At 45.1% G+C, this 14,566-nt stretch overlaps 1 protein-coding gene across 1 annotated transcript; it reads left to right on the top strand.

Moving 5' to 3' along the window:
- Nucleotides 1-805: 805 nt before the first annotated feature.
- Nucleotides 806-4,466, top strand: LOC136644079 (vitelline membrane outer layer protein 1-like). Its single transcript, XM_066619589.1, has 3 exons — nt 806-973; nt 2,734-2,837; nt 4,157-4,466. Exons 1-3 carry the CDS (start codon nt 806-808, stop codon nt 4,464-4,466), a joined length of 582 nt encoding a protein of 193 aa, XP_066475686.1.
- The last annotated feature ends 10,100 nt before the right edge of the window (nt 4,467-14,566 follow it).

The following is a 14,566-nucleotide window of genomic DNA, read 5'->3' as shown; positions in this document are numbered from 1 at the left end:
ACAAGTTCATGGGTGCCTCTCCCCAGATATATAGAGAAGGAGAGAAGATGAGTCCTGGGCAACATCTGGTGAAATGTTTCACCAGAGCAAAGTGTCATTCAAAAAAAGAAAACATTTCTTTACCAAGTGTGTAATTAACCTGTGGAATTCCTTGCCAGTGGACATTGTGATGGCACCTGGCCTAGATGCCTTTAAAAGGGGATTGGACAGTCTTAATATGGAGGTAAAGTCCACCACAGATGATGATGATGATGATGATGATGATGATTGCCTGCTGTTGTTATAGAAGAAAGTCAGGTGTGAATATACTTTCCTTAACTAAATTCCCAGTTTCTCTGACATTCTAATTCAATTGTTACTACATTTGGCAATTCTTCTGCTGCAATCTTTGTTTAAGGCAAATGAATCCAGCCACTGCCACTGCCCTGCCTTTCACTATGAATTCTAGACTGATTGCCTGGTGTACTTTTCTTTGGACTATGAAATGATCCAGCCAAGCTCTTAGCAGCTCTAAGCTGTTGACTGGAATAAGAGTAGTCAAAAAGTTGGTTGGTCATATATTGCATCAACTCCATCAACCTTAAGGGCAATGATTGAAAAGGAGAGTACATGGAGATTTTGACCAGGGAAGGGGAGATCCAGCAAAACTCCTGCCCTATACATTCTCAAGGCTGCTATTATTATTATTATTATTATTATTATTATTATTATTATTATTATTATTATTATTATTATTAATGATAATGATAATGATAATGATAATAAACTATGTTTCTGCAGTGAAATCCATAACTGGTGACCTTTCATGGACCTCTCCGTTGGCACTTTGCTCTTCTTGATCCTTGCCTGCTGCCTTTGGGATTCAGAAGCCCGGTTTTATCAACATATCTGGGTGGAGAATGGGGTGAAAAATGGTTATTATTCAAACCTAAGCCTGTGCCCCAAAGGTTATGCTCATGGCTTCTCATTAAAGGTAAGTGTCTACCATAGATATTTGTTTCAGACTCTCTGATGCTGCATAGATGCCATAATCAACCTTTTTTTTCCTCCTTTCTTCCTGTATGTTTCTAAGTAAATAAAATTTATTTGTATTATACAAATTAATATTATAAGGAATACTTTACACTTCTACAGGAGACTGGTTCAAACCGAAAAATACAAAATCCATTCTTCGTCACTCTCTGATCCCGAATAGGCCAACTCAGATCTATGCCAGCTCTTTTCGCATACATATGTATGTAGTTGGCAACCTTCAGTCTCGAAAGACTATGGTATCGCGCTCTGAAAGGTGGTTCTGGAACAGCGTCTAGTGTGGCTGAAAAGGCCGATTCGGGAGTGACAATTCCTTCCACACTGGGAGCAAGTGCAGTCTGTCCCTGGCCTGTCTCCCTGGCTATGGGCCTTCCTTCTTTGCCTCTTAGCCTCAGACTGTTGGCCAAGTGTCTCTTCAAACTGGGAAAGGCCATGTTGCACAGCCTGCCTCCAAGCGGGCCGCTCAGAGGCCAGGGTTTCCCATTTGTTGAGGTCCACTCCTAAGGCCTTCAGATCCCTCTTGCAGATGTCCTTGTATCGCAGCTGTGGTCTACCTGTAGGGCGCTTTCCTTGCACGAGTTCTCCATAGAGGAGATCCTTTGGGATCCGGCCATCATCCATTCTCACAACATGACCGAGCCAACGCAGGCGTCTCTGTTTCAGCAGTGCATACATGCTAGGGATTCCAGCACGTTCCAGGACTGTGTTGTTTGGAACTTTGTCCTGCCAGGTGATGCCGAGAATACGTCGGAGGCAGCGCATGTGGAAAGCATTCAGTTTGCTCTCCTGTTGTGAGTGAAGAGTCCATGACTCGCTGCAGTACAGAAGTGTACTCAGGACGCAAGCTCTGTAGACCTGGATCTTGGTATGTTCCGTCAGCTTCTTGTTGGACCAGACTCTCTTTGTGAGTCTGGAAAACGTGGTAGCTGCTTTACCGATGCGTTTGTTTAGCTCGGTATCGAGAGAAAGAGTGTCGGAGATCGTTGAGCCAAGGTACACAAAGTCATGGACAACCTCCAGTTCATGTGCAGAGATTGTAATGCAGGGAGGTGAGTCCACATCCTGAACCATGACCTGTGTTTTCTTCAGGCTGATTGTCAGTCCAAAATCTTGGCAGGCCTTGCTAAAACGATCCATGAGCTGCTGGAGATCTTTGGCAGAGTGGGTAGTGATAGCTGTATCGTCAGCAAAGAGGAAGTCATGCAGACATTTCAGCACACAGACATTTCACATACGTATGTGAAATCACGCAGACATTTCACATATATATGAGGAAGTCACTCAGACATTTCACATATGTATGGTGAAGTGGGTATGTCAGGCCCAGAATGGGGCCTCCAGATGTCTCCCACACCCCACCTTGTCTAATCCCCATTTTGATCTGCCCTGCTGCCAACTTTCCTGTGCTAACCTCTGCCAGTCTTGTGCCTGCTGCTGCTAGTGCAGGGCTTACTGGCTGTCATGCTTTCAGCAGTAGGTTATGAGATTCGCCAGCATATAGTGCAAACAGGATTGGGCTGTAAATTGTAGATCTTGTCTGGCCAGTACAATACAGTCATGTTCAGGTTGTAAGCCAGCACATGTTGCTCATTCCAACTGAAAACTATGTCCTTTACTCATGAATGAAGGTAGGTAGTCTTTTCTGCAACGTCTTTTCTGAGATCATCTGCAACAACAGATTTATTTTGTTTTTACCACCAGATACAGGAGTACCAAGGTAGTCTTTTGTGGCAGGATGACACAAGCTTGAATGGTATCCGTCTTTATTGTTCTGATGGTTCAATGATTCAGTCTAATGTTGGAGAGTGAGTAGCTTATTTCTTTTTCTCTTCCGTTGGGTATGGGTGGGTGCATGTGTATGGCATTGGTTTTACCCTATCATTTCTAGTTTGGAGATACTGTATCGCCTCGTTAGGGAATGGCTCAAGCAACTTCTTTGTGATGAAGCCATAGTGTAGCCTTCCTCACAAGAAAGCTACTTGTACCATTCACTAACACAGCTATGCAGTATTTCCAAAACTAGACATGGTAGGGCAAAACTGATGCCATTTTTGAAATTAGCACCCCATATTCATATGAAACCACCATAAATTTTGGAAACCTATTTCTGATTCTCAAAGGTCTTGTGCTATTAGTGTCTTTTGGGCCAAATTTAATCCAACTCTCCAGTCCTGGTGTAGCCGTGCTAATGGGGTTTGCGCTGCATCCTGTGGTGGAACATTTGTTCCCTCTCCTAGGGGCTGCACTGCAGCTGCACCGGGGATGGAAAGTTAGATAGGATTGGGCCCCTTGTCTTGATTATATTTTATTTTCATTTAAATGCGTTTCCACAAGATATGAAAGAGAACCTATACTGATAACAAGAGCAACAGACTAGATGGGCAAAAGAAAAATGGAGGTTTTTATGGCTAAGAAATATGACAGTCCAAGTCACAACTTTCAGCTTCAGAGACAATGCACATTCAATGATTACAGTGCAGAAGCTGAGGAGTATGAATGGGAGATCTCTGCCTACCTGTTGCCCTGTTTTGTGAATCTCCTTGAGGTTGGCCACCCTCTGCATAGAAACAGCAGAGCAACGTATTCCATGGCAGATTTAAAAGGATTTAAATCCTTTAAAAGGGGATTGGACAGGTTTCTGGAGGAAAAATCCATTACGGAGTACAAGCCATGGTGTGTATGTGCAACCTCCTGATTTTAGAAATGGGCTATGTCAGAGTGCCAGCTGCAAGGGAGGGCACCAGGATGCAGGTCTCTTGTCTTGTGGGTTCCCTGGGGCATTTGGTGGGTCACTGTGAGATACAGGAAGCTGGACTAGATGGGCCTATGGCCTGATCCAGTGGGGCTGTTCTTAGGTTCTTATGGCTGTTCATTCATGGTGACAATCCATGTATCCTTATGGTTAATTCCATCTGAAGCATAATGAGTGATGGCTGTTTGTATGCCTGTTTTTGATATATATATATATATATATATATATATATATATATATATATATCAGCCCGGATGCATGTATGTGCATTTAAACATATATAACATATATAAAAACTTATAAACATATATAAAATCAATGTATGGATTATATATTCAATCAATCACACTCCATCGTTGTCTTCTTTGGCAGGCTAGGTGTTTGGTCTGCGCAACAATATTGTTACAGTGGCAACATGAACGCCTTCCGTTTGAGAGTGGACCCCCCTCATGGCTGGGGGATGGCATACGATGACACAGCCGCCAACAACATCCAGTTCAAGTGCGAAAGTGGGGAGATCCTGGAGGGCTATGGTTATGACTGGGGCACTTTTGGCTCGTGGAGTAGCTGCCATTCCGGCTCAATATGTGGGCTTCAGACAAGGGTTGAGACTGCCTACGGTGAGATTGATAAAACGGCACTTAACGATGTGATATTCCTCTGCTGTCCCCCTGACAGATGAGAGTCCTGCCCTCTTATTGTGCAACTGCTTGTGTTCTACAGAATTTGTTGACATAAATCTGAACCATACTTCAATCTGAACTGAATGTTGTTTATCTGTTTATCTTTTTTTTTTTTAACCTTACTTATTTGAACCGTGTATGTCATTTCTGGATGGGAGGCTCACAAAAGCGCTAAAGGATGATCAGTGGGGAGTGCCCACATAGGATGTATGAACCTGGAGATATTATCCTGAATCATGTTCAGAGTCCCTGATGCTGGTGCTGCAATCCAGCTTCATCACCAGCATTTTCCATATAGAGCTGAACTAAGAGTTTTTTTTTTTTTTTAATCATCATTTGTCAGTTTCATGTTTAGAAGTTGTAATGTGTGCCAGGGGGGTGCCCTGGTTTCTGTTTGTTGTTCTGAATTTCTTTTGATATCCAGAGCCAGCCCAAGTCCTCCTGAGGCAGCATGCCAAATGCTTACCCTCCCCTTATCCAATGATGTGTCCTCCCACTCTCCTTCTCTGCCCCCATCTTCCTTTTCCAGTCCAGGGAGGGGAAGGAGACAGAGGAGTTGTAATGTTGAAAATCGCCGCACTAGGTAGACATATTGCATGGTTTTGATTTGAACTCCTCCTTCCCTGTCATCGTCAAACACCCCCACATACAGTTTGTTTCGTGGACAACTCACCCTCACCTTCTCTTCCTTTACCCTTGAATCATGTAGCTGTGCCACTGGGCACTATAACTGGTCCCAGCATGATTATTTCCCCTATAAGCACATGGCACTTGTGTACCACTCCCCCTCCCCATGTTTAACAATGGGTAAGCCCGACCAGTAGGAAAAAACCCACAGATGCCAATTGTAACTGAAACACATCAAACCATTTATGGATGCATGGGAGAGACAACAAGGCACATGTGATTATAGAGCAAACACAATTATTTGTGATGGTAGAGAAAATCACAATCAAAACAGAGGTGACATTGCCAAAGTAGCCAACACAAATAATCAAAATAATAAATGTAAATTTGTGGAGAGAAACCTTAGCCAAGGAAGGGTTAAAACTGAGGCTGGCGGCACAATCCTATGCAAGCGTACTTAGAAGTGACTCCCAATGTGTTCAATAAGCTTTATGCCCAAGAAAGCACGTATAGGATTGTGTCTGAATTTGGACACTTCCCCCTCAGAGAGACAGCAGTGTCAATCCATTCCCCTTTTAACATACCCAACTTTGCCTTGAGACTGGCAAAGACCCTTTTCCCTGAAGTAACCCCCAAGCCTCCACTTGATTGCTGATGGGAGTAAAAAAAGGAGCAGAGGCAGAAAAACAAATATTTCAAAGAAAAAGTACTGCATTCACAGTACATATGTATATTCCTATTCATTTTTCATGGATGTGTGAGACCTCATGGCATGGTAGATACCATGTTGCTGGAAAGAGGTCTGTATGCTTGAAGGATGGGGGAGGGGAGAGAGAAAAGGGGCAGGAAGGAAGCTGGAAAGAAACACACCCCTGCTTAAAGAGGACAAAGCAAAGGGCTAGGACAGTTAGCCTCTGAATCAGCTGCCTCTTGGACAATACACCACCCCCTGATGTCCTGCAGGTGGCATTGTACATACTTCCGGATTCTCACTGAAGGTAAATGTGTACCCAGGATCTTCCTTTCAGACCTCCTGATGCTGAGTAGATGCCACAATCAATTATTTCCTGACTCCTTTCTTTCTGTACTTTTCCAAGTAAATAATTCAAGAGTGCAGAAAAGGAAATGGAAGAGGAACGATTAGGGCATGGCGCTCGATTTACTCGGAATGGGTAGAGAACTAAGGACTTATTTTCACAGTCAGGTGAAAAATTTCAGGAACAGAGAGATGAAATGAAGGACTCCCGATCTGTGTGATATGAAGTGATTGTAGTTCAAATTCTATGTGACTTCACCAGGAACTTTAAGAAATTGTCTCTCAGAGTCTGGAGTACATGGCAGCAACTAATACCTTAATGCAGAGGTCTCCAAACCCCAGCCCGGGGGCCAGATGTGGCCTATGGTGAGTCTCTATACGGCCCGTGCCCAGCCTCTGATCCCCTGAGAGCCTCTGACCATGCTGACCAAACACAACCAGAGTTGTGCTTGTAGGGTGAGGGAATGGAGGTCCATTTAAGTGTATGATTTATTTCTTGAGCTGTGTTGGTGTTTGGAGTAATCCAAAACATTTGAGCCCATTCATTCATTCATTCATTCATTCATTCATTCATTCATTCATCTAAGTTCCATTTCTAATGCATTTATTTAATGTATTTATATTTAATTTTTTTCGGCCCTCAACACTGTGCCAGGCATTTGATGTGGCCCTGCGGCCGAAAAGTTTGGAGACCCCTGCCTTAATGCATTTTTTAATCCTTCATAACTAGCATTGTCCAAATTCCATTGCACATCTGACTTGTTGCTGAATAGACATGAGCTTCAGAAGTTCCATGATTTATCTACAGCGTTTGTCTCCAAATCATCCATTAAGGAAGTATCTTCAATAATGATGATAACTTAATTCCTAAACAGGCTATCAAGCACTTTGCTTCCTGGAAACAGCTCCTAGTTGCTGTTCCAATAAATCAAAGAGAAGGGGGAGAGTTCATTAGCTCAGGAAGTGACCAGAATCCGTTTACTGAGGGCTGAAAGTATTTCAAGTCAGGGTCAACAGTATCAATTTCTTCAAAGGAACTGTTTGATTGTCCTGTTCCCTGCAACTGGGGTAACTTAAACAATCCCTCTTTCCCAGAGGAAGAGTCCTTTGGCTCAATATGGGGGATTCTTTACTGGCACTTTTCCAGTACATAGCCAACTTGACGATCATTTTAAGATTAGAAACATGGAGGTTTTGGGCCCAATCCTATGCTGCCTTCCTGCCCTGCAGTGTAGCAGCACCAACATGGCTGCCATTGTATCCTGTGGGGCAGGAGGAGCAGTCAGAGGTCTTCTCAGGGTAAGAGAACATCTGATTCTTTACCCCGTGTCACATCCCAGTAGCCCCTGTATGGATCTGCAAGGATCTGCACCAGCAAAATAGCTGGTGCAGATCTGAGTAGCCCATGATAGGCTCTCAGGCATGGGTGAGGGGGGTAGCCTCTGCTACCATCCCCACCCTCTCCCAGGCCTGAACTGCCCTATGGGCTACCCTTCACCACCCCGAAAACACCCCCTTTCTGCCTTCCTCTGCCCCCCACCCAGGAACACCTTCCCACTGAGTGGAGTGGTCCCACCAGTGGAGTACTCACTTCTTGTGGGTGCCCAACATCTTCATGCCAGCATGGAGACCCAGGGTCAACTGGTACTGGTTCCCCACCAGCACCTCTCCCTCCCTAGCCACCACCTTATGGCACATTTGTGATGGCTGTTGCGTGGGCATTGCACATGTGAGTGGCACTTCCTGGGCAGAGGATCAGGCTGCCTATCCATCTAATTATATATTAAAACATATGACAAAATGATACGAAATACTGTCAGAGAAAGTTTTATACCAACTGGCCTGGTGCTGGAAAAAGCAAAGCATCATCATTCCCTCCAACAGCAAATGCAGGGCTTGATAGAGGAAACTGGAATGCTGACAGATGAAAGGAGGTTCCAGAATAACTCAGGAAGAGTTGGAGGCTTGTACAAGTTTATAAAATTTCAAATTGATTCCACCCATAATTGACAACCATCCAGAGAAAAATACCTGAGAACTGGAGAAGTGCCTATAGTCTCCCGTGTCTCCCATACCGTTAGACTGTTTGCATACATACTGGGGGAGGGACGGGAAGGGGAGGGCAGAAAGGAGGGGCCAGGAAGGGGGTGGTATCAGCGGCAGCAGTGCATGCTGATATCCAGCCCTCTTTCCCTGCCTTGATCCCCAGTTCTGGATCCACGCAGACCTGTGCCAGCTATACAACAGGCACCGGTCTGAGTAGACCCTTCAGCCTGGCATGGACTTATCCCCGGGCAAGGGAACAAATGTTCCCTTACCCTAAGGAGGCCTCCAGAGGCCAAAACCCCCCTGCGGGGTTCAGCGGGTCCTGCAGGGGGCATTAAGTAGGATTGGGTTGTGGTACTGTACTTCCCTGCTGCAGTTTGTTGCCGCTCCTATGGGGGAAATATTTGCTCTTAAATATATAACGTGGTTTTTGCACAGGAGGAATTAAGAGTAGGCTTTCTAGGGTCAACTGGCGGGGGTCTCGTCACTCATGGCACCATAGATCAGGCATCTACTGCAACACTGGGCCTCAGACTTTTAATAGGCTTGCAATGCAGGGAGATTCTCTGCCTTCCATTCGCATCTGGGAATCCTCTGCTGCATTTTGTCGCCTTACCACTTGTTTTGATCTGATCTGGAGTCTTATCTCCAGAGTGACATAATAGAGAGAGGGAGGATGAAAGCTGGTCGGAAAGTTATATATATTCAGCTGGAGCACGCTGAACTTTATAGTGGTGGGAGGAAAAATGTGTTGGAGGAGGAGAGGGCTGGTTGTTAAAATGGAACAAAGGTGTCTTTGTAGCAGGAAGCAGGAAACCTTTGCCCTTTACAAAATAATGAAAATCCAAAAATAGCAGTGCCTTCACCTTAGTTATTTTTTTCTCTGCAGCCTGCGTAGGGGAACCTATATTCGCCGTTGTCGTCGTCATCATCATCACCACCATCACCACCATCATCATCATCATCATCATCACCATCACCATCATCATCTCCTTCTTCTACTTCTTCTTCTTCATCATCTTCCAAAATCGACACTATTAACTCTCAGCCTATTAACTTCTAAATGCCAGACTGGCATTTAAGCCAGCGCAGCGGTCTCTGCATTGGGCTGACACAGGGCCCGATCCTATCCAATTTTCCAGCACCGGTGCAGCCACAATGCAGCCTCGAAATAAGGGAACAAATGTTCCCATACCTTGAGGAGGCCTCTGTGACTACCTGCCCACCACAGGATGCAGCATCTCCCCCATTGGAACAGCTGCACTGGCACAGGAAAATTGGGTAGGATTGAGCCCACAGAGGCCTGTGCCAGCTCACCCAAGCTGGATCTCAACCCTATACCAGCTGGCACAGGTAGGTTTGCACTAGGCAGTACGGGCTGGGGTGGGAGAGGATGGCAGGAGTGCAGTTTGGAGGAGGGGATGAGGTGTTTTGGGGCAGGGGGAGGGCATAATTGGGCCCAGGAGGGGGATGGGATTGGCGGTGGCTATGCACGCCACATCATAACCCCCCCTCCCAGCTGGCCTGGCTTTACACCAGGCTTCTCAGATTTGTGCCAGCTAAATAACTGGGGCAGATTTGAGTCACTCCATAGGGCAGGGGAAAAAATCCCCTTACCCAGAGGTGACTCCTATCTTGCTGCTAACGTTCATTGGATACAGCACAGGCCAAGAGGTCTGACTGTACTGGTACAGGTTAGGTTTGCACTTTAAATGAAAAATAAATTCATCAGTAGTTAGTGGGTATTAGAGCTAAAAAAAATCTTCTGCAGAGAACAAAATCAGAAGTGTCTTGTCTCTGATAGTCAGATCAGGAGCTGTAGCTGGAGATTAACCATGGGAGATCTTCTAAAAAGTAAAAACTATTTTGAAGATACAGGCAGGACCTCGGTATCCACTGATTTGGCATCTACTGATTTGACTCACCACTGACACTGGGGTCCACCTCTAAATGCCTTGTAACAAGGGAAAAAGCAGCAAAATCCAATTTCCCACCTTTGCGCAATTAAATAATTATAATTACATTCCACTAGATTCCATTGTTCACCTCATCTAGTGGCTGAATGAAGTATAGCATCTATACCAATGCATTCTGGGGTGACAACAGAGGAGCAAGAAACGTGGAAGTGGGTCTTTAAAACTAAAACTAAAAAGTGGGTCTTTTTCCATTGATTTGGTATCACTGATATAAAAAATCCACTGATTTTTTTTTAATCCACGAGGGGTCCTGGAACAGAATGGAACCCCAGTGGATGATGAGGCACAACCTGTGTAGTTGTGAATTGGAATGCCATTGAAAAAGACAACAGATGTCACTATTTGTGGCACAATCACCTTTACAAAGATTCTGAGAAAGATTTTGTCCAGTTGTTTTACCCACTCTGGAACACCGGATTGTGGAAAAAAAAAAAAGAAATCTGCCTCGTTCTGTGTGAGTGGAACAAACATCCTACTTACTAAACTTCATTATTTGAAGTGGCAAGCATTCAAAATCAGACAAAGACATGTATGATCTAATGTACTCTGCAGTGCTGGAGACCACTTGAACTAAGCCTAGCTGCACTTGTCATTCTGTTTTCTTTTGCCTCAGTCTCACTGTGTTTTATTAACCACAAGGTTCGGTGCTGTGTATCCCCTTCAGTGTCTTTTGTTTTGTTAAAACTGACAGCTTTGTGCAGATACATCTGAACTGAACTGGTATTCATGTGTCTTAGGTTAACCAGAACATCTCCAGAAATTGAAGTGTACGTTTGCAATTATATATTTGGACAATTTCTCTACCACCTTTCCCCAGCCTAAAAGGCAGTTTACAGCAAGCTAAGAAATACAGAATAAAACATATGTAAAAACGATATTTAAAATCAGTGGCAAATATACAGTGTAGTCTGGCTAGGGTCATATCATAATGTAAAATATTTAAAGAAAACTGAATCTATTTCAGGCAAGAAGTGACATATTCATGTGAATTGATGTTCCCTAATAGGTACAGCTACCTCCTGTCAAATGACCCCACAAGAGAGCATTTGCCGCAAAATATCTGAATGTCTGAAATGCCTTAAGGAATCCAGTATTTCTGTCCTTCTGTGGTCATCCCTACAGCACGGATGTTATCAGGGTGATACCAGATTAATCAGTGTTTATCAGAATTTTGAGAACCTAATTTGATGAGGGCACGGAGAGCCAAGAGCCCAATCCTGAACTTTCCAGTGCCCAGAAGAGCAGAGGCACCAAAATGGCTACTGCTGTATCCAGCAGGTGCCGGGAAGCAACTGGAGGTCTCCTCAGGGGACTTTTGTCCTCTTCCTCTGGTGAAAGCCCCAAGTCCCACAATAGGGTTTTTCAAGCTTGTGCTGGCTATTTTGCCGGCGCAGACTTGAGAGACTCTGCATCAGGCCTTCCAGCCTGATGTGGAGTTCAGGATCTGCTCCAGTTCCTCTCCCTTTCCACCCTCATTCTGTCCTCTCCCCACCAGGGTGGTTGAACTCACCCCAGGCAATGCCATGTCCTCCTGCTAGCGCTGGGCCCGTTGCCTGACAGACGCGGGCCCAGTGCTGGCGCTCCCTTCTCACTGGGTGCCATACATGTGCTTTATGGCACATTTACGGCATCCAGAGCTAGGGCTCAGTTCCGGTGCTGGGTCTCTTTAGGATTGGGCCGCAAGAGACCCTGTGTCTTTCGCCTCCGACAGAGAATGAAATACAATTTCCAGGACTTAGTAACGAAGGACTACTGAACCCTACTTAAGTATATTCAGTAGAATATTGATCCTGTAGAAGGTAGCTTCACATGTCTGATCTTGTCTGATCTTGGAAGCTAAGCAGTGTCAGGCCTGGTTAGTATTTGGATGGGAGACCACCTGAGAATACCAGGTGCTGTAGGCTTATGCCATAGTCTTTCGAGACTGAAGGTTGCCAACCAACCATTGCTGCTGAAGCAAAGTGCACTGTAGTCTTAGACATTTGGACACCAGATGCAACATCTTGGAATGAGACTCTTGCCTTTCTCAAGCATTTTCTGCAAAGGTAAGGCTACAATTCTATCCACACTTTCCTGGGAGTAAGCCCCATTAAAATCAATGGGAATTACTTCTGAGGAGACATGCATAGGATTGTGCTGTACATGACTTTTTGGTCTGGAGGTAGTAATGAAAGGCAGGTAGAGCTGAGAGTGGGGGAGTCCCAGAAAAAAGAGCTTGCTGTTCCTTCAATTGGTTCTCATTATGGAAGAACAGAGCATAGCAGGAACTGTTCAGGACAGGCAAGTCTGACCTTTCACTTTCCTGCCCCCACTCACCACCTTGCCCACAAACAAATTACACAGTTCTGCCCAGGGTCTATCTTATTTGGTCTGTAGGAAGCTAGATGTGAGGACGGTAAGTAGAACTTCCCCATTCTATTCTCAGCAGCTTGGAGAAGGGAAGACCAAGGCTGCAGGCCAGCCTTTCTTGATCACTCCACCCAGCAGCAAAAAGGGCTTCCTTGCTTTGGAAAGCAGAAATGAAAGGTGATGTGAAAGGGGTTGGGGGAAGCACAGAAGAAAAGAATCTCCAGTGCTGACAATTTTGCATTGCTCAGTTACGGAGCAGCAGAGCTTGGTTGGTACAGCCCAGTACCCTGATCACATTCCTAGTCCACTGTTCTGATCAGAGTCTGCCTCATTCTTCATGTAGGAAATGTGACACCTCTCTGTTCAGCAGCTTGGAAACAGGGAGAAGGAAGGACAAGAATTTCAGATCAGCCAGTATTATGCAGGACTGAGCGGTTGCCTGATGTCAAATGAAGGCAAATCAGGAACAATCTTTTTAGCTGAGCTGTTCTTGCTGTGAGTTGAAAGGGAGGGCACTCTTCACATTTTCAGCAGCATCAAAATCTGCCCCTTCCCCACTTTAAAGTGATGTTTTTGCAGGAGGCTGACCCGGTTTGCCCATTTTAAATGTGACGTTGCTGACCTGCATGTTCCCAGGATCAGGAGCTCTGAACTCAAAATGCCTGAAGTTTTGTAAATAAAAGATGGCGACTCTTGGGAGGGCTGTAGAGATGAGAACTGCTTTCCCCCAGTGCTTGTGTCCATGTCCCACTGCCATCACCCCGCCACGTTTGGCAAACATTATGGCCCACTGAGATAATGAGCTCATTGTCACCCATCACCCGCCCCCCCACAAATATACAGAAAAGGAGCAAAGAGGAAATTTAGACCTCATCAGTTGAAATCAAATCAAATCAACCTTTATTGGCATACTAACAGACTTCTCCTTCCAGGGAGACGTTAATCATACAAAAAGGCAGTTTACCAAAGTCTGGTCCATTAACAAAAGAAATTTCGCAGTTCGCTCAGTGACTTTTGGGGGGCCATTGCTGTGGAGAAAAAGCAGTTTCTCTGTGTCCGAGAGCCCTCGTTTGTTCTCTAGGGCAGAATCCAAATAGGTGGCCTGAGAATCCACATGGATTACACAATGGAAGCAAATATGCCCAAATTATACAGAGCCTGAGTTACAAGGGCACTAACAGTAAAGAAATGGAAACTTGCAGTATCTTCCCAAAGAAACTTGGGAGGGAGTAACATTAAATCTGGGGCAGGAAGAAAGAAAGGGTCCATTAAGAAAGACAGGCTCAGGACCACGATAAGGCGCACCTGGCTGGATTGATCCCTGATTGTTGTGCCAGTAGCCGTAATAACAGCCGTAATAGTGGCTGTAGTGGCTGTAGTAGTAATAGCACCCAATGCACCATCAAGGAGTGGCGTTTGGGCACTGCAGAGCTCTGCTCCAGCAACTCCAGCAACATACTGGTATGAATAAAAAAGTGGACAATAGAGATGCTGAAGATGTGCGGATAGGGAAATGCTCTTTACACTCTCACGTAACACCAGAACCAGGGGACATCCACTAAAATTGAGTGTTGGGAGAGTTAGAACAGACAAGAGAAAATATTTCTTTACTCAGCGTGTGGTTGGTCTGTGGAACTCTTTGCCACAGGATGTGGTGATGGCGAAAGGCCTGGACGCCTTTAAAAGGGGATTGGACAAGTTTCTGCAGGAAAAATCCATTACGGGGTACAAGCCATGATGTGTATGCGCAACCTTCTGATTTTAGAAATGGGCTATGTCAGAATGCCAGATGCAAGGGAGGGCACAGGATGAGGTCTCTTGTTATCTGGTGTGCTCCCTGGGGCATTTGGTGGGCCGCTGTGATATACAGGAAGCTGGACTAGATGGGCCTATGGCCTGATCCAGTGAGGCTGTTTTTATGTTCTTATGTTCTTATGACAGCCAAGTAAATTGGAGCCATAGGAAATATCAATTTTAGCTCGGCGTGATTGGAACTGTAACCTCCAAGTGTCCCCACCAAAATTTGTGGGGGCTGAACACAAATCACTGTGTGTTGATTTACAAG

Source organism: Tiliqua scincoides, chromosome 3 (genome assembly GCF_035046505.1).
Source record: "Tiliqua scincoides isolate rTilSci1 chromosome 3, rTilSci1.hap2, whole genome shotgun sequence".
Lineage (NCBI taxonomy): Eukaryota > Metazoa > Chordata > Lepidosauria > Squamata > Scincidae > Tiliqua > Tiliqua scincoides.
This window is presented reverse-complemented; position numbering and strand designations above follow the sequence as displayed.